We start from the raw sequence: 19,056 nt of genomic DNA on the forward strand, positions 1-19,056 counted from the left end.
TGAGTTCAATTTCTTAAATCAGTAATTGCATCTGGCTATCTGAGTTCAATTTCTTAATTTTTCTCTAAATCACACTGTATGTTTTTATTGTAGATGTCTTCTAATGGACCCGAATCAGTTGAACCTGAAGAAGTACCACCACCATAGGTACAGAAACCTGGTAGACAGAAATCAGATGTGGCTTGGGCGCATTGTTACGTAGCTACTGAGGATGGAAAATCTGTTTTGATTTGCTTGTACTGTAATAAAAATATCAAAGGTGGTGGAATTAATAGGATGAAGGCACATTTGGCGCGAGAGTCAGGGCAAATAACAGGATGCCCCAACGTGCCTGATGAAGTTCGAGTGAAAATGAAAGAAAGCATTGATGAATGCCAAGGCAAGAAAAGAAAAGCTGAACAAGAGTATAAGGAAAGTAATTCAATTGATGAGCACTCTATGACACCCGATGAAGAGGTTACAATGCCACGACCACCACCTTCTAAATCTCAAAAGGGGAAGGACACTGGTCGCGTATCTGCTTTTTTTGTGCCTAGAACAACTCCAGGAGCTCAACCTACGCTGAAGAGTGTGTTGCAAAGTAAAGAAATTGTGGAGAAGTGTGACCTTGCCATTTCAAGATGGATGATTGATGCTTCTGTGCCATTCAATGCAGTTAATTCTGCATACTTTCAACCTATGATTGATGCTGTTTGTGCCATGGGTTCAGGGTATAAAGCTCCAAACTTTCATAGAGTTCGTGGTTTCTTGTTGAATAAATGGGTTGATGACACAAAGAAACTTGTTGAGAGTTATCGTGAAGTGTGGAAGCGAACTGGTTGCACTCTTATGGCAGACGGGTGGACTGATCGGTGTAGGAGGTCCCTCATTAATTTCTTGGTCTATTGTCCTAAAGGCACTGTTTTTCTCAAATCAGTTGATGCTTCTCAGTATGCAAAAACAGCTGAAATACTTTTTAAGCTCTTTAAGGAAGTTATTTTATATATTGGCCCTGAAAATGTTGTTCAAGTTGTGACAGATAATGTTGCAAACTATGTTGCTGCTGGCAGGTTATTAGAGGCTGAGTTTCCCAAGTTATATTGGTCTCCTTGTGCTGCACACTGTGTTAATTTGATGTTCCAAGACATTGGGAAGCTAGAGGAAGTAGCAGAGACTGTGTCACAAGCTTCTAATATTACCAAGTACATCTATAATCACTGCTTTGCATTGAGCTTGATGAGAAAGCATACAAATAATAGGGAAATTCTTCGTCCAGCCCCAACTCGCTTTGCTACTAATTTTATTGCATTACAGAGTATTTTGGCTCAAATGGAAGCTTTAAGAGCCATGGTGGTAGATAAGGCATGGACAACCTCAACCTATGCTAGAGATACCAAGGCAAAGAAATTTGTGGAGCAAGTCTTAGATTCTGGGTTTTGGAAGAAATGTGCTGATATTGTGAAACTAACTGAGCCACTTATTAAATTGTTGCGTCTTGTTGACAGTGAAGATAAACCTGCTATGGGTTTTCTTTACCAAGCTTTTTACAAAACTAGAGAGGAGATGGTGAAGAGGTTCCAAAGAAATAAGAAGAAAGTGGAGCCTTACTTGAAAATCATAGATAGTCGTTGGGATTCTCAGCTTCGTAAGAATCTTCATGCTGCAGGTTATTGGTTAAATCCAGGTTGTCGGTTTAATCGTGATGAATTTGAGAAGCATGAGTCCACAATATCTGGCCTTTTAGATGTCATTGATAGGTATTCTTCTGGAGATATTGAGTTGAATGATAGGTTGACAAGTGAGAAGAGATTATTCAAAGATGCTGAGTTAGATTTTGACAGAAAAAGTGCTATCCGTGAAAGGAGTAAAGTTATGCCAGGTAAAAAATTAGTCATTTATACTTGATAATTTGCATTCTTTGATTCTTGATTTAGATTCTAGACTTATATTTCAACATATGATTTCATATACTTCATTACATGTGATATTTTAGATCAATGGTGGGAATCTTATGGATGTGGCACACCAAGTTTGCAAAAGATGGCTATCCGTATTTTAAGTCAAACTTGTAGTGCTTCGGGCTGTGAAAGAAATTGGAGTATATTTGAGCACATTCATTCCAAAAAAAGAAATAGATTAGAGCATCACAAGCTGAATGATCTTGTCTATGTTCGCTACAACTTGAGGTTACAACAAAGGTATCATAATAATATTCTTATTTGATTATTCGCTTCTGCAGTTAAATAAATGTGCTTGAATTTTATTGTAATTTGATATATGGTCAAATTAATAAACTTAGGAACCGGTTGAGGCATCAAAGTTATGATCCCATCAATTTTGAAGTAATTGAAGATCATTCTAATTGGGTTATGGAGGACTCACCGCCATTCTTAACTGTTGAGGAAGTGGATGCATTGCGTAATGACCTTGCCAACATGACCATCCAACCTATTTCTAATGATACTGGTATGCATCTTCAATTTATTATTATTCTGTATTTGTATTTGGAACCACTTGATGTTTATTGTTATCTTACCTTACATTTAAATTCTATTTTTGTTGTAGATCTAAATCTCAGCTTGTTTGATGATGATGATGAGGATGCACAAGGTGCAAATGGGAATGAAAGTAATGCTGGAGAAACTTTCAGTTTATTTGATGATGAAGTGATGCCTTCCTTGGATGAAGCTTTGCCTCCCTTTCCTACTTGGACATGAAGAAACTTGGCATTGTTATTGCTATATTTAGCATTGTAACAAGACCTTGGTTGTTGAATTATGTTTTAAGCTTGTTTATGTGCTTTTTGTTATAATTAAAGCGTCAAACCGATGTTGTTTGATGATGCTCAAAACTTATTTCAATTATTTGAGTCGTGACATGTTATTTGGAGTTGTGACATTTTGTTGTGGTAAAACATTCCTTGTTATTTTTGTGATATTTTGTTATGGTATTCTGTTATGGTATTTAATTTTTTTTTTATTGTCAACCGAGTCAAACGGTTCAACTAGTGACCCAGTGGTTGAACCATTGACTCAATGACCCAGTGCCTCGACCGAGTCGATTACCGGTCCGAGTCTGATAACACTGCTTTGTGGTATGAAAAGTAGAAATATAGTGGGGGCAATGTCTAGAAACAGATACAAGTAAAGCATATGTTGATTTGCATTCCATGAAGTGCTATCTTACGTTGCATACTTGCGTAGGAGTAGTGACTTAGAAGAACCTGCCTCAGTACTTACGATATTTAACCAAAACGTATTGACTTTTAGATAGTAATGTTTTCCATAGGTCAAATGAGGCAGCACATTGTGGGATCATACTACCACTATATATTCATAGGATTGGCTAAAGAGACATTGCATGTTTGTGGAGGTATGAATGATTACTCTTTGAAACTAAATTTGCCACTAGGTGGCCATATATTTGTCCAACTCCGTTGATGTAGTTACCCGAGAAAAAAATTTCAAATAGGGAAACTAGGGAGAATTTTCCATAGGAATTGGGTTGATCATTATTTTTGGACTAAAATAACAATCAATCAGATTAAGTTGACTCATACTTCGATCAATATATGATGAAATAACCCGAGTGAAACAAGTTTGCGATCACTTGGAGACATCTATACTTTTTTTTTTTTTTTCAAAAGAGACATCTATACTTTAGATTAGATGCTTATAATTTTTTTTTAATAAATAAATGTTAGTTCTTAATTATTAGTAAATTAGTTCATTCACCAGGATTTGAACCATAACCCTTCATCATTCAATACCTTTCATTTCTCTTAGCTCACCAAGTGAGCTACCCATCCTCATAATAATTGTTTCATTTCGACACTTTTTTTTGTCAACACTTTTGGGCAGATGCCCTTACCAATTAAAGCAACCTAATGCCATTGTTCCTCAATGGCCAGGCTAAGGGTCACTGTCCTTAGGATTTTAACTAGGGTGTGAATTCATTTTGACACTTTTTTTTTCAATAGATGCCCTTACCAATTAAAACAACCTAATGTCATTGTTCCTCAATGGCTTGGCTAAGGGTCATTGCCCTTAGGATTTTAACTAGGGTGTGAATTCAGGTTGGTCAGGGCGCCTCTGCCCTCCCAATAACAAAAAAAAGTTGGTCATGTGACTAGATTTTTGAGCTGGGTTGGGCTAAAAATACTAACAATGATATGTTCACAACTCTTTTTTATATACTTCATTTATACATATTTTTATATTATTTCTATCTCTCTCCTCTTATCATTTATCACGTCTCATATTTTCTCTTTCTATCTTACTTTTTTTTTCTATCTCTCTCCTCATTCAACATATTTTCACCTCAAAGAGAGGTGTGAAAAGTAAAAACAACATTATTCATAAAAATACCCTCTCAGAAAAAAAAAAAAAAAAAAAAGTTGATCATATGACTACATTTTTAGTTGGGTTCTAAAAATAATGTGGCTTGGGCCACTAATTTACTAGTTCAACAATTGGAGACATCTATACTCTCTTTTTTTTTTGTCAAGAGACATCTATACTTTAGATACTTATAAATGTTTTATAAAAGACAAATATTAGTCGTTAATTATTAGTATTAGTTCATTCATCAGGGCTTGAACCCTGACCCTTCACATTTCATTTTCCTTAGCTCACTCATGCATCCCCCATGATACTTATTGATTCATTTTGACACTTTTTTTTTGTCAATACTTTTGGGTAGATGCCCTTACCAATTAAAGCCACCTAATGCCATTGTTCCTCAATGGCTAAGGGTCACGACCATTAGGATTTTAACTAGGATGTGAATTCAGGTTGGTCAAGGCCCCTGCCCTCCCAATAACAAAAAAAAGTTGGTCATATATATGGCTAGATTTTTGAGTTGAGTACTTGGGTTGAGATAAAAATAATAACTTTGATATGCGCGCACGTCCTTTTTTATATACTTCATTTTCACATATTTTTATATTATTTCTATCTCTCTTTTCTTATTATCTATCACATCTCATATTTTTCTCTTTCTTTCTTACTTTTTTTTTTTACTTTCTATCTCTATCATCATTCCACATATTTTCACCTCAAAAAAAGGTGTGAAAACAACATTATTCATAAAAGTACCCTCCCAAGTCCCAAGAAAAAAAAGTTGGTCATATGGCTAGAATTTTAGTTGGGCTCTCAAAATAATGTGGCCTGGCCTGGGCCCCTATATGTGGGTCATTGTTTTTATAAAAAAATCATTTAAAATATTCTTTTTTAAATTTAAGGTAAAAAATCATTTTTTTCTGAATAAAACACAATAGATATTTTGTTGTTAGTCATAACTCATGATATTTTAGATTTTATGTTTAACATGTTTGTAATTAATATAAATAAGAATAAAATAAAAATAAGGTAAGCAAGTCGGTCTTGCCCTCATCGAATTGGTTAAATATCTAACTGGGCTACGTCGAGGCAATCAAGGGATAAGAAAAGAGGACTTGAGAGTGGTGCAAGGGTGAGGGATTGGAGTTAGGAGGCATGATGGTCGGGGCATTGCAGTGGGGGGAGGTTGTTTACATGGTTCAAATGATATATATATGTTTCGTTCTTCTTAAGCAAAGCTCAAATTTGGTTTTATAAATAGAAATTCAAACTGCATTATTGATTTTACATATATAAACATGTAATTACATTTAGACACTTAAAAAATGAAAATTGTAAAGTAATTTTTTAAAAAGGTGAATATTATATTTTCGTAATGGGTTGTCTAAATGACCCATGATAAAGTTTGGGTTAAATAACTCATCGTCCAATCACATTGAATATAAGTGAGTTGGAAATAAAATAATAAACAAAATATAGAAATTTCAACTCACTTATCTCCAATATGATTAAATAATAGGTTATTTAACTCAAACTTTATCATGGATCATTTAGACAACCCTTTTGTAATAACATATATTAATTATTATTTTTACAAGCATAATTACAAATGGCTTGTAAGCCTATCCATAAAACTACATGTTGTTGCAAGTTGCAACTAGGCTTCACTAGTTTGCACCTCAGTTTTTGAAACTTTCCCAAACACAATCTCCATGTCCTCTAAAGATCTTCCTTTAGTTTCTGGCAAGGTAAAGTAGAACCAAAAAGCCAAAACATTCACACCAGCAAGTGCAAACAAACACCCACCCATCGTTATCGCTTTATAAATCGAGATGAAACTCGTAAGCATTGCCATATTCACAATCCTATTCACCGCCACACAAACCGCCAGTCCCTGCGCTCTCAACGTTATTGGAAATATCTCAGAGCTATAAATCCATGTGACAGGCCCAATTCCAATAGACATAAAACCCACATAGATATAAGTAGCAACAATGGTAAACCATGGTGCCCAAAATAAATTCACCACAGCTTTCTCCACCATGGTCAAGCAAATCCCCAATCCTAAGATCGCCACAGTTACACCGCCAGAACTTATCAACAATAGAATCCTCCTCCCAACTCCATCCATGAAAAAAATTGAAATGAAAGAAAACACAAGTTTCATTACTCCCATACCAATTGTGCATAGTAAAAGCTTACTCTTGCTTGTGATTCCTGTTTTTTCAAAGATTCTTGGACTATATAATAAAATTACTCCAATTCCACCAAGGTGCATGAAAACGTGAAGACCAACTGCTGCAACCATTATCCTACGCACCAATGGTGTAGGTTTACAGAACAATTCCTTAAGAGCTCCTCCACCATGGCGAGTTTTCTTAGGAACTTGGACAATTTCTTGTGTGTTGTTTGGTTCGATTCCAACCGCGGTTTTTATTTCTGCCAAACGCTGTTCTGCTTCTTGTTTTGTGTTGAAGACTAGTAAAAGCACTTTCTTAGCATCACCTACACGTCCTTGCATGATTAACCATCTTGGTGACTCTCCCAATTTCAACATGAGAAAGATCAATGCAATTGAAGGAGCTGCAGGAACCGCCAGCATCATTCTCCATCCGAGATTTAAACGCAGTTTCTCGAAGAAGAAGGTTGACATGTAGCCAAGTAAGATTCCAATGTTGATGGAGAATTCTGTGAGGGAGGTGAGGGAGCCTCTGTGTGAAGGTGGTGAGATTTCAGCGCAGTATAGTGGAGCTACGATGAGGGTGAAACCGGCACCGATTCCGGAGATGAAGTTTCCAATCATTAGGATTAGATAGGATGGAGAGTAGCCCGTTAGAATTGAGCCTGATAAGAAGGCGATGGAGGCTAGGATGATGGTGTAGCGGCGGCCGATGTAATCGGAGATTCTTCCGGCCGCCATGCTTGCTGGTAGCCCGCACATGTGAAATATGCCTACCAGGAATTGAAGCTGCAGGTCACTGATTTGCAGATCTTCCTTTATGAACAAGAGTGCTCCGGTCATCACTCCAACCTCTAATGAAACAGTAATAGTGATTTATTAGCTAGCTATTTTTGTTTTGTTAATTAATGGAAAAATGGCAAGGAAACGATTGAATAATTTTCAGGGTAGACAGTTCTATACAATTTCTCAACAAACAATTTCTTTTTAATTAATTTGATTGTTTCTTTCCAAATTGATCTTAAATTTCTTAAGAAAATGAAAAAATAGCAATGCAAGATCACATATAATAGTCGAGACACGGTGGTTGGGTCTAATAATAGATTAAATTAAATTTAATTCTTGTAAGGTGATGACACAAATTCAAACACCATAAAAGTCTGTTGGAAGAAACTAATATGCAAGCTTAATTTATCTAAGAGTGATGATACAAATTCAAACACCAAATGAGTTCATGCATGAGATAATTTATGTTTAGATGTAAGCAGAATCCAATATACTTGGGGAAAAGTTGTTAAGCAGAGACAATTAAATGAATAAATTACAAATGAAACAAGGATTATAAGAGTAGAACTTTAGTCACCATAACCGTAAATAGCAGAGAGAATGGAGGCAGCCATCACAGAGACACAGGCATACAGGTTGAGCCTTCTATTAGTCTCCCCATTTTCACCACTTCTATTTTCCATTGGATGTTTGCAGTGAGGGTTGTTTTTTTCTTGAGTAGACATTTTTTTCTATTCATGCTAATATTTAAGATCTGAAAAGAGTTGACGTTTCTTACAGACAAAAGCTAAGGGACTATGGCACGCCAATTATTTATTTATTTACTTATACAAAGATTGCTTTTTTACTATAACGTCTCGACCTCATTTCTGAAAAACTTCATAATAAATTATTAATTTTAGTGAAAAGGCGCCTCTTTAAGTCATGAGAAAGGTAATTTTGGCTTATCTAAAAAAATGAGAAAGGTAATTACTAAATTAGTAGAATTATATTGATCAATCTCATCAAACTTCATTTACATCATTTCTTTACTAAACTTATGTTTAGCCAATTTTTTGTCAATCAAAATCCTTTTAATCATCACTGCCTGCCTTTAGTAGTCGGTACTTTTTCGCGATTCACTTTTTTATTTTATTTTTTTATAAGAAAATGTTAATTGTTAGAAATGTTAGTAAATTAATTCCTCCTTCGGGTTCGAACCCGGAACCCTTCACCCTTTACTCCACCCAACTCTTATATTCCTAACTCTTACAACTTGAGCTATCTTTCGGGGACTCGCGATTCACCTATTATTAACACATTCAAATATGCCTTTAATTTGTGATGATAATCTAATGGGAAATGTTAGGTAGCTTGACACTATGAATGAATGAAAGAAAAAAAAAAAGTAATGAATGTTGTATTTGATGTGATAAGAAGGGAAATATAGAATGTATATGACGACCAATAAAGTGTAACACAACTGATAGATAATTGAGCTCCTTAAATATTTAGTTCGGGGTTCGATTCTTGAGCAATGCATATGGACAAACATTTGTTAGAAAATGCTTACTCACTTAACGTGATCTCAGGATCTCAAAACATTACTAGATTAGTCTCATGGATACCGGTTATGAAATAACTAATTAAAAAAATAAGAAATTATATGGCGGTTTATACTATATTCATTGTAGCTCATTTGAGATATTGTGGCGGTCTCAAGGAATAAATGACTTTCCTGTTACAATTACACCAATAATGCCTTGCCCTTGTTGGTACTTTTTTCAATACGATCGAGTAGAAGTTTGTGAGAAAGTGTAATTAAAAGAGGGATAATTATATCTTCACACCTTATTTTTGAGGTGTGGAGAGGTGGCCTTCACACCTCACTTTTGATGTGTGGAGAGGTGGAAGAAGAGAGAGATATGAAGAAAGGAGAGAGAAAGCAAAGATGTGATATGTGATTTGATTAATAAAGAAGAGAGAAATAAATAGAATAGAGGTGAAAAAAAAGTGGAAAAGTGTGTATATATCATAACTCTTAAAAGAGTGTACATGTTCCTATGTGCCTAAATCTTATCTATGCAGCTATGGTGTACTTTAGAGATGGCTGACAATCTTTTGCTCAATAGGTAGCAATTTCATGTTACTCATGAGAGAAATGCTTAGTAGTATAAAACGAAATGCAAGAATGTGACTCCCGTTATATTGGTTTTAAAAACTGACTCCCCCCACGGCCCACCATCTGATAACTATCCAACTATGATTGATTATGAAGATCCACCTAATTCATTCTTGCATCTTTTTCGTTTGTGTAATCTACGTAGCAAATAGCACAACTCTACTTATAATCTTGCATTACTTATAATCCCGCGAGTAAGTTGGTTAGACAATCCATTTCATATAATTATGTTGGTGTGACTATTATGATGACTAATCATCCCTTAATTTTTTTATTTTTTTAGGTGGTAAAAGGTTAGAAAAGGGAACAATTTCAGTCTTATAAATTAAAACAGCAGAAATATTTAATTGAAAGATTTTTTTCGTAACCAATTAACGTAGCTATGGCCAGTAGCAGTGACTCAGTGAGACTAATCTATAGTCTAAGACTAATCCCCGTAACAAGTTTTTTTTAGCAACAAGTGGACTAGAATGAGAGATTAGGAGGACTCAACCTCATTACTCATAGCGACTTATCATTTAATGTACTATTAGACAGCCACTTATCATCTAATATTGTGGTTAAACGGGTCAAACACATGATCCTTATACCAAGACACTTGTAGACACATTTGGTGATAGACGGTTACACAACAGTTTAAATTATGATGTATGCATAGACAAAAGGAATTTAGGAAGAGAAGAGATTCACTAGAATTAAACAAACTGAGTTCAGAATTCTCTCTTCAATGTTCTAAACTCGGTATTCACAGTTCACTTTCGTGAATAATAAGAGTTGGGAATCGAACTCTCAACTACTATTTGCTTAATTACTTTAATTCAAAGATAAGTATGAGGCTCCTTTATATAGTTAGGGCCTCTTCAATGGTTACTAATGTGGAAGTGAGGATCATGAGATCACATTTATGTTTTGGAGAAGGGGATTACACAATTATAATTATATAAGGAGCCAGAATCAAGGAAACCTAATTAATGAGATCCATGGAAATGAACGTTTTCCTTAGCCGGTGGCTAACTCAGTCTGCGTGTGCTCGGTCAGCTAGCTAGTACCATCGATAGGTATCGTCGGCCAAATCATCTCTAATGCCCCATCAACTATCCATTGTTAACTTGGGCTGCATTAATTTGTTTCTCTGGCTTGGAATTTTTCCCAAAAATAGACTCCATATCTTCTAATGATCTTCCTTTAGTCTCAGGCAAGTAGGAATAGTAGAACCACCAAGCACAAGCAGTGATAACAGTATACAGTAAGAAACTCCCACCCACTGTTATTGTCTTGTAAATTGAAATGAAACTGGTAAGCACTGCCACATTTGCAAGCCTGTTCACAAGCACACACACACCAAGACCCTGTGCTCTCAACCTCAGTGGAAATATCTCAGAGCTGTAAACCCATGTCACAGGCCCAATCCCAATAGCCACAAAAGCCACAAAGATGTAGATAGCAACAATGGTAAAACTTATCCCCCACAAGGGTTCTTCTTTGGATTGCTGCATTATAAATGAACAAAAACTCAAACCCAACAATGTCACAACCACACCCCCTGAACTAATCAGCAACAAAATCCTCCTCCCAACTCTGTCCAACAAAAAAGCTGAAATGAATGTGAACACAGCTTGGCTGATTCCTAAACCAACTGTGGCTAGAAGGAGATTACTCTTGCTTGTTATTCCTGTTTTCTCAAACACCCTTGGACTGTATATACAAATCCCCTCAATCCCACAAATTTGCTGGAACACATGAACTCCAATTGCAGCAATTAGTATCCGGCGCACCGGAGGCGAAGGCTTAACAAACAATTCCCTCAAAGCTCCCTCGCCGTTGCGAGTTTTCTCGGGAACATGGACAATGTCTTTGGTGCAGCTCTCATCAATCCCCACAGCACTTTTTATTTCCTTCAACCGTTGTTCTGCTTCTTCCTTTGAGTTAGAGACAAGTAAAAGCACTTTTCTCGCCTCGCCTACGCGTCCCTGCATTACCAACCATCTCGGAGACTCTGCCAATTTTAACATGAGAATGATCAGCACAAGTGAAGGAATCACTGGAATTGCTAGCATCAATCTCCATCCAAGTTTCAAGGGTAACTTCCCAAGGAAGTAGTTTGAGACATAGCCAATTAAGAGTCCCACATTGAGTGAAACATCAGGGAGGGAAGTGAGGAAGCCTCTATTTGAAGGAAGTGAAATCTCTGTGCTGTATACTGGGGCTATGATCAGTGCAAAGCCCACACCAAAGCCTGCAGTGCATCTTCCTATCATTAAGATTGGGAAAGATGGGCCGTAGCCCATAAGAATGGAGCCCAATAAGAGGATTACGGCGGATAGAATGATGGTGTAGCGGCGGCCGACGTAGTCGGATGTTCTTCCGGCAACCATGCATGCCGGTAATGCGCACACGTTTAAAATACCTCCTAGGAGCTGGACTTGCATGTCATTGATTCCAAGCTCTTCCTTGATGAACAAGAGTGCTCCAGCCATTACTCCAGTAACTGAAAAATGATATTGCTTATTAGCTGATTTTAATATTTTATCGTTTGTTAAATTTTTTAAGCATATTGTCTAAAATTCAATCCCTAGACAGTGTTTATGTAGAAGAATTTGTTAGGACATCACTTGAGTCTTCTTCATTTATCATTTTCTTACATTTTGGTGGAATTAACTTTTTCATCGAAATTACTTTAGAAGATTCAAAACTTGAAACTTTATTTTAAAAAATCAAATATGCAACTACTTGAAGATCTTACAATTTAGACTTCCGATTCACTACATTAATACTCCCAATTTTTCATACTTCATGCAACAAATTAAATGCTATTTTGCATTAAAAGAAAAGAATTCAAAATCTTCATATCTTCAATACTTGTCATTAAACAAACACTAATGAATGGCAAGTAGAAAAAATGTAAAATCACTCACCATAACCGAATATGGCAGATATAATAGTGACGGCCATCACGCAAGCACAAGCATACGTGTTGAGCTTTCTACGACTCTTCTCGTTCACACCATCTTCCAGTTCCATGTGCACCACATTTGTTTCATTTTTCATGGACATCTTTTTTATCCTGCTTGTATGATTGAAAGAGCCTAAAAGTGACGACTCTTAAATAGAGAGGGACCTTGATTTGGCAGAAGTCAAGAGCCCATTGCGCTAAGTATTTTTTTATTGTTGGTTAAGTGAGTGAATATTGCTTCAGAAAGGAAATCGTGTCTGAACACGAAAAATTACTGTAGTTAATTAAAGTAGTACATACTTAATTTTTTAAGTAAGGTTTCGGTTTTGAGAATGGATAATAGTAAAAATTATGCCATCAAATTTAATTACTTCAATTAAAATGTGATTATTTTTTACCCAAATAAAATTTAATACACTTAAAACAAGTTATAAAAAAACTCAACCCAAAATCTAATAAATTTGTATTAATAATTTTCATTCTAATTTTAATCGGAAGAGAGCCTCTGTAACCCAAATTGTTTCTAGAACTCACAAGAAATGACTCTCAAGATGATTAAAAAGGCCATTAGTATAGAGTATTATGTCGAACTTCCTTCATCCTTTTTGCCAATTTAATTAATAACGAATCATACTTAGCTATCTTCCAAACGAAAGCAGAAAAGAATGTTTCAGTATTTAACTCAGGTTAAATGTAAAGGAATTTAAAGATTATAAAATAGAGCATCAAAGTTGTATGCGATGGCATGATATTATTGCCACTTGTAGTTCTGAAAACATAGAAAATGTGTCCTGCTCTCCTTCTTGAGGTTGATCGCATAGTGTTCTTATTAATAAACCTAATAAAATGCTGTAAAAAACCTACTAAAAAATCAATCACTGTCTTCACATTTCAATTATATTTATAAGTTTAAAAAAATGTTTGGTCCAGTAACAACTTAAGAGTAAGGTAGCATTTGGCACAGCTTATGGTTAAAAGCTATTTTTAAATTAAAGTTTTAAATAAGAGCTTTCAAAAAGTAATATTTGTTTACAATTTGTCTTTATTTTATTATGAAAGAAAATTTAAAGTAAAAAACTATTTATAAAAATTTTATATGTACTAAAATATTAAAATATTGATCATGAAAGATAAATTAGTAAATATGTACTATGCGAAACTTAAACAATTCTTTGGTATTTTTTATATAAATAAAAACTTATAAGAACACTTCTTTTCCAAAATTACCATAAAATCATATTTAATTAAAAACTTCTGTATTCCGTTCAATGAAATATTTAAAGATAAAAAATAAATTATTTAGGAAGAGTTCGATAACATTAAGTTATACTAAAAAATGTTATAACTAAAATATAAGTGATATGAATATTGTTATGATCAATTTTTTATACATTAATAAAAAAATAAAACAATTCCTCAAATTAATAGTAAATACTAGTATATTAAGTTTGTTCTACGTCAAACTTTATAAAGGTCACATTAGAATCTTATACTTTCAATGTGAGTCTAGAGTCCTATAATTGGGTTCCCAATATCCCAAAACGCTCGGCAATGCAATTGAGTTCCTAACAAATGAAAACACAAATAAAATGGGCAAAGAAAAAAAAAACATGTAGGACCTATAAAAAAAAAAAGCTTTCACTTCAGCATTGTGGGACCAATATTTTAAGTGATATACCAAAAGTAAACTTCATTATTTCTAGTTAATTATGTCGATAATTAGGAATAAAGATGTCATTTACTATACAAGTAATTTCTCTCCTCTCTTTTCTTTACTTCTCTCACACCAAACAGCTTAAATAATCTACGTTTTCTCATCTTTCTTTCTATCCATCATGTCTTTTCTTGTTTTCTATCCTATACCAAACAGAGATTTTAAAAGCTACGTTTGGATGTCTATTAAGTGATACTGCAAACAAACATTAGCATGTATTTCAAAATAAAAAATGAACAGAACTAACTTTCTTACGAATTAAGATAAAAATTTGTTCATACTGTACTCAACTTATATAAAAAAACAAGCTAATTGATTTGATTCATTAGTTGTGGATTGTGCGTGTGTGTGGCCATACCCATAAACTTCCGGCAAGACCAAAGGTTCAGGAGCATTGGGTACATGTTCTAGTGATGAATTTATTGTTGAAAGACCAGAGAACTAGAAAATAAAGACAGAGGAATGTTGTTCCTCAAAATAGTGTCCTCAATTGGATTGTATACAAAGCATAGAGAAGTAGCAACTGCTTTTATAACTAAATCCTGATCACAAATAAGTGAATAACTCAACAAACTGTCTCAAACTGGTTTTGCTGTCTATTATTAAAACCATGGGAGTATGAAGACCCTACTTCGACATGTGCGCGTGTGTGCATGTTGGTTCAATTCCGCTAATTGCACAATGCAAAGAGAGTAAGAAACACTGATAATTATCTGGTTATGGCCTATGTACCTGGGTTATCACTGCAACACCACTGTATTTCATTTTGATCAAATTCCTTAATCAACAACAGTGATTGGCTGATTGCATGAAATCTTCTGAAGGTAGCAGCCCCAAGCAAGAAGCATCAATTGTAACAAAATCAAAAGTATGTTGTCATACATCATAAAACAACAAAGTTGGGCTTCAAATGATCCCAAACAACACATCGCTTCAAATACAATTCATCATACAACTTGTTCTTCACTTTTGCAACACATCAATAAGTAGTCTTTCTGACTAGAACTTAGGATCTATCCCCAAAATAACCATCTGCGGTAAGTCCAACTTCCCAGGAACATTATAACCAATAAATGAATCCTCATCACAATACATCAATAAGGAGATACTACCATATAAATAAATATGAGGAATCAATCATCCACGAACTAATTTGGAACTAGTGGTACATTTAAAAATGAAAACAGTGCTCTGCTCACTATCAAGAAATACTAACTAGTCAGTCTTTTTTAGAAAATTTTAATGGTTGCACATTGAAGTAACAATGAATTACATAAAGGGCAAAAGGTAGTCAAGCATAATGGTAGAATAATTAAGATAGAAACTTACATAGTCTGCAAAGATATTTAAAATGGCATCTGTGGGGCTTTCTTCCCAAAGATAGCCTCCCAAACAGAGGGTGAAAATGGTTTTTTCATGTCCAAGAACCCCTTAACAGCTTTCTCATTAACAACAAAACCCTTTTCTATTAATGTTCTGATAGCACCCTTTGCTTCTGCAACCCCTTGTTCCTTGACGAAACCATCTACAAGGTCAACGAAAGTTGTCATATTTGGAGAATGACCAGCTTCTAACATCTCCACACAAAATTCAAAAGCATCCTGTAATCTACTACATTTGCAGAGTCCTTGTACAAGAACCGTGTAACTGAAAGCATTGGGTGAAATTCCATTACTCTGCATTTTCCTGAAAATCCTTTTGGCATCATCAGCCTTGTGAGCCTTAGTGTAGCCCTCCACCACAGCGGTGTAAATGACAATCTCTGGAATGGTTCCCTTTTCTCTCATCAAACCAAAAAGCTTCAAGGCTTCTTGAACAAGACCATCTTTACATAGACCATCAAGCATAGCCACCGCATTGGGGATAAGACCAGTTTCCTTCATCTTCTTGAAAATTTCATCGGCATCCTCAGGCATAGCTGGTTGATTGGAATTTGCGCTCTTAGCCTCTTCAGATAGGTTGCTTGCTGCAACCTCCGAGGAATTCCCTGCTTTATTATCAAAACCAAGCTTGAACTTATCAAGGAAACTGTCTCCTAACTTATTCACAACCTTATTAGTGTCCGACATATTTCGGCCCTGAAATCCAATATCAGTTTGGGAAGACTTATTTGTCATCTCCACGTCATCAGGTCTGCCACGGTTGCCATCGAATCTCGGACGAGAGGAACGAGAACCTCTATTGTATTCTCGACTATGCGGATTAACTGGCTGTGTACCTCTCAAAGCCCTATTTGGAATTGGTTCTGATCCTTCCCGGCTACTATCACTAAAATGTGGGTCTAACTTATGAATAGAAACATCATCAGATTCTCCCATAAGTTGTTTGATGTCACCACTGCAATCATCAGTGAAGCTAAAATGGCGTACAGGTTGTTTCGAATTTAAAAGAGAAACTAGCCTTTCCATCTGAGAGGAGGATACAGGCTTATGAACCCGTCTTAGCAATGCAGGCATGAGGACCTATTCAGAATTTGCACCAAGCATCAAGTTAAAAACCCATCCCCAGATAAATAAATAAATAAAAACATTATCATCACAAAGTGTCTGCAATTTACCATTTGCTTTGAATTCAATACTCAGCTAGTATTTGCAATTGATGCTAGTTCTAGGGTTAACTCAAAGCCACATTCAAAATCTGTAATCCACCTTAATTGAATATAAAACAGTGTTACTTACTTAAATCATAATAACAGAGGTCAAAATCAAAGGTTGAATGCAATTTTCTACAAAATAAAAAAAATCAGAACACTAGAGATTCTAGAAAATGAAGAGAATAATAGCAGATACAGTATGAAAAGTTTCGAAGAAGAAAATGTGGTACCGAATCGCACGAAATGTATTGCTGAATAGACTGAGTGGTGAGTGAGTGAGTGTGAAGAAGAAATGAAAGGGGAAATCACAGCACTGCATACCCTAACACAGATACACAAGACGGTGTTAATAGAATACTGGGCCTTGGGCCTTGGGCCTTGGCCTCTGTTTTTTCTCTGTCCCTCAAATCACAATTTGACACGTCATTAAAGTTCCACATTCATTATTTCATCTCAATTAATAAAAACGACGTCGTTTCCTCACCATCTCCTCCACTTTCCTTTTTTCTATGGAGGTGTTTGTTTTACGGATTGGAAAATGATACTCGGGAATCTTGTTCCCGGGAATGTTATGATGGAAATGTTATTCCCAGACATTTTTAAAAAATTCATTTGTTTCACAAAATCAGTTTCTGAGAATCTTTTTTAATATTACTGGGTATAATTATAATATATGTTTGGTTCAAAATGTATATTCCTGGGAATAGATAGTAAAATTCTTAAAATACCCTTCGCGGTAAAAGACATGGGTAGTGGGTAGTTGGTAGTGGCAATTAAGAGATTTCACACCAAAAATTTCATTCCCTTCTATTCAGGATTCAACTTACCCACCTCTCCATCATGAGAATGAGAAATGCTTCTGGATGAGCATATGACTTATCCAGGAATGAAAGATACCCGAGAATATTTTTTTCAAATCTGCTACCAAACAATAGAATGCAAATTCCGGCCCAAACATTCTCGGAAATCCTTTTCCAATCCGTGAAACAAGCGCCCCTGTGTGCTCTGTGCTTCAATGGAAGCTTCTCCCATCATCAAGTCTCCTCCACTCTTCAGTCTTCCCTTTTCTCTCTCTGTGTTTCCAACGGAAGTCTCTCCCAACACCAAACGTTATGCTAATCAGTAAAAGGGTTTGAGTGAAAAAATAAAAGAGAATTTGTGCAAAACTAAAAGGTATCATCGGTCATCACTCTGTTCTTCTCCTCTTGTTTCTTTCTTTTCCTTCGTAACGAAACAACTAAGATTGATTCACAAAGTTCTTTCAAAATCAAATCATACGTCCATTATAGTCGTTCTTTTGCCGTAAATATACAATATAACTACAAGGCAAGGGAAAATATCCAAGCAGATTTTGAATAATTAAATGCCACAATGTCGTATGTGGAAAAAATAAAACTGACGGGATTAGAGTCAAAATCTGTAGAAATTGGGAATGAGTCAATGAGATCTGTGGTCATTGTCAACGAGTGGGATAGCCATAGAAGAACAGGTTGTGGAATTCAGATGAATAAATAATAGTTTAAATCCTGTGAATGAAAAGCATTGTATCTAGGTAGAAATTTCTTTTATCTTTCTGATCGATTTGGAAAAACTTCCATTGAAAACACAGAGAAAAAAGGAAAAAAGGGAAGAGAGACGGTGTGGGACAGTGGGAGTGACGGTTTTGATTTAACGGTGTTAATTGCATGAAATAATGAGATGTCAAATTTTAATGACGTGTCAAATTGTGATTTGAGGGACAGAGAAAAAAACAGAGGCCAAGGACAAATGATTTCCACTCTTCATTGAATGATAAAGAGACCCCAAAAATAAGATTTGGCATGCTCAACGACTACATAACTTTTTACGAGAGTTTATTTCATCAATTCAATCATACAGCTTAAAATAGTTGATTTTCCTTGCAACACTTAATTTGACATTCCTAAAAGCTTTTAAAATATAAGCACGATTGGCTATCATATGGCATACCTATGACACGTAAATTCTTTGATATATCTCACTTAGGTCACACAACCAATATTTTTTTTTAACTGCAAAAATAAATCATTCATTAAAAAAGAGCCAAAGAAGCTCACAATAGGATACAACTGCAACCAACAAAAGCCCTCAACCACCAACGCCCACCCAAAGTTCATACTGGAACAAGAGACGCCAATTTTCAAGCTAGTTAAACCCCTCTCAGTCTCACCACCCTACCAAGTACCAACAACATCTGAGAAGAGCATAATATATAAAACGATCGAATCTTCTAAATTAGATTAATAAAGCCTACCAATCTCATGAACAAGAAAGAAGAAAAACACGATAAAAAAAAAAAACAAGAATCCCAATCAAGATGATATGACATTTTC

General features: G+C 35.3%; 4 protein-coding genes across 6 annotated transcripts; 1 reads left to right on the forward strand and 3 right to left on the reverse strand.

The window, feature by feature from the left end:
- The first annotated feature begins 276 nt into the window (after window positions 1-276).
- On the forward strand, window positions 277-2,696 carry LOC130737222 (uncharacterized). The gene is made up of 4 exons (XM_057588980.1): window positions 277-1,858; window positions 1,973-2,177; window positions 2,279-2,445; window positions 2,545-2,696. Exons 1-4 carry the CDS (start codon window positions 277-279, stop codon window positions 2,694-2,696), a joined length of 2,106 nt encoding a protein of 701 aa, XP_057444963.1.
- A 3,146-nt stretch (window positions 2,697-5,842) lies between these two features.
- On the reverse strand, window positions 5,843-8,022 carry LOC130735831 (probable polyol transporter 6). Its single transcript, XM_057587720.1, has 2 exons — window positions 7,862-8,022; window positions 5,843-7,352 (listed from the first exon to the last, which is right to left on the reverse strand). The coding sequence occupies exons 1-2, from the start codon at window positions 8,007-8,009 to the stop codon at window positions 5,977-5,979; spliced, it is 1,524 nt and encodes a 507-aa protein (XP_057443703.1). The 5' UTR covers window positions 8,010-8,022; the 3' UTR covers window positions 5,843-5,976.
- Window positions 8,023-10,209: 2,187 nt separating this feature from the next.
- Window positions 10,210-12,525, reverse strand: LOC130735832 (probable polyol transporter 6). Its single transcript, XM_057587721.1, has 2 exons — window positions 12,361-12,525; window positions 10,210-11,933 (listed from the first exon to the last, which is right to left on the reverse strand). Exons 1-2 carry the CDS (start codon window positions 12,497-12,499, stop codon window positions 10,540-10,542), a joined length of 1,533 nt encoding a protein of 510 aa, XP_057443704.1. The 5' UTR covers window positions 12,500-12,525; the 3' UTR covers window positions 10,210-10,539.
- Window positions 12,526-15,182: 2,657 nt separating this feature from the next.
- LOC130740738 (pentatricopeptide repeat-containing protein At4g38150-like) lies at window positions 15,183-17,085 on the reverse strand. Of its 3 annotated transcripts, none has more exons than XM_057593418.1 (3): window positions 16,936-17,085; window positions 16,670-16,760; window positions 15,183-16,574 (listed from the first exon to the last, which is right to left on the reverse strand). In XM_057593418.1, exons 2-3 carry the CDS (start codon window positions 16,670-16,672, stop codon window positions 15,459-15,461), a joined length of 1,119 nt encoding a protein of 372 aa, XP_057449401.1. In that variant the 5' UTR covers window positions 16,673-16,760; window positions 16,936-17,085; the 3' UTR covers window positions 15,183-15,458. The 3 variants fall into 3 exon arrangements, with proteins under 3 accessions (XP_057449401.1, XP_057449402.1, XP_057449403.1); XM_057593419.1 differs by having other exon boundaries at window positions 16,670-16,749; window positions 16,936-17,046; XM_057593420.1 differs by lacking the exon at window positions 16,670-16,760 and having other exon boundaries at window positions 16,936-17,054.
- Window positions 17,086-19,056: the final 1,971 nt, after the last annotated feature.

The sequence above is a fragment of the Lotus japonicus genome, chromosome 2 (assembly GCF_012489685.1).
Source record: "Lotus japonicus ecotype B-129 chromosome 2, LjGifu_v1.2".
Lineage (NCBI taxonomy): Eukaryota > Viridiplantae > Streptophyta > Magnoliopsida > Fabales > Fabaceae > Lotus > Lotus japonicus.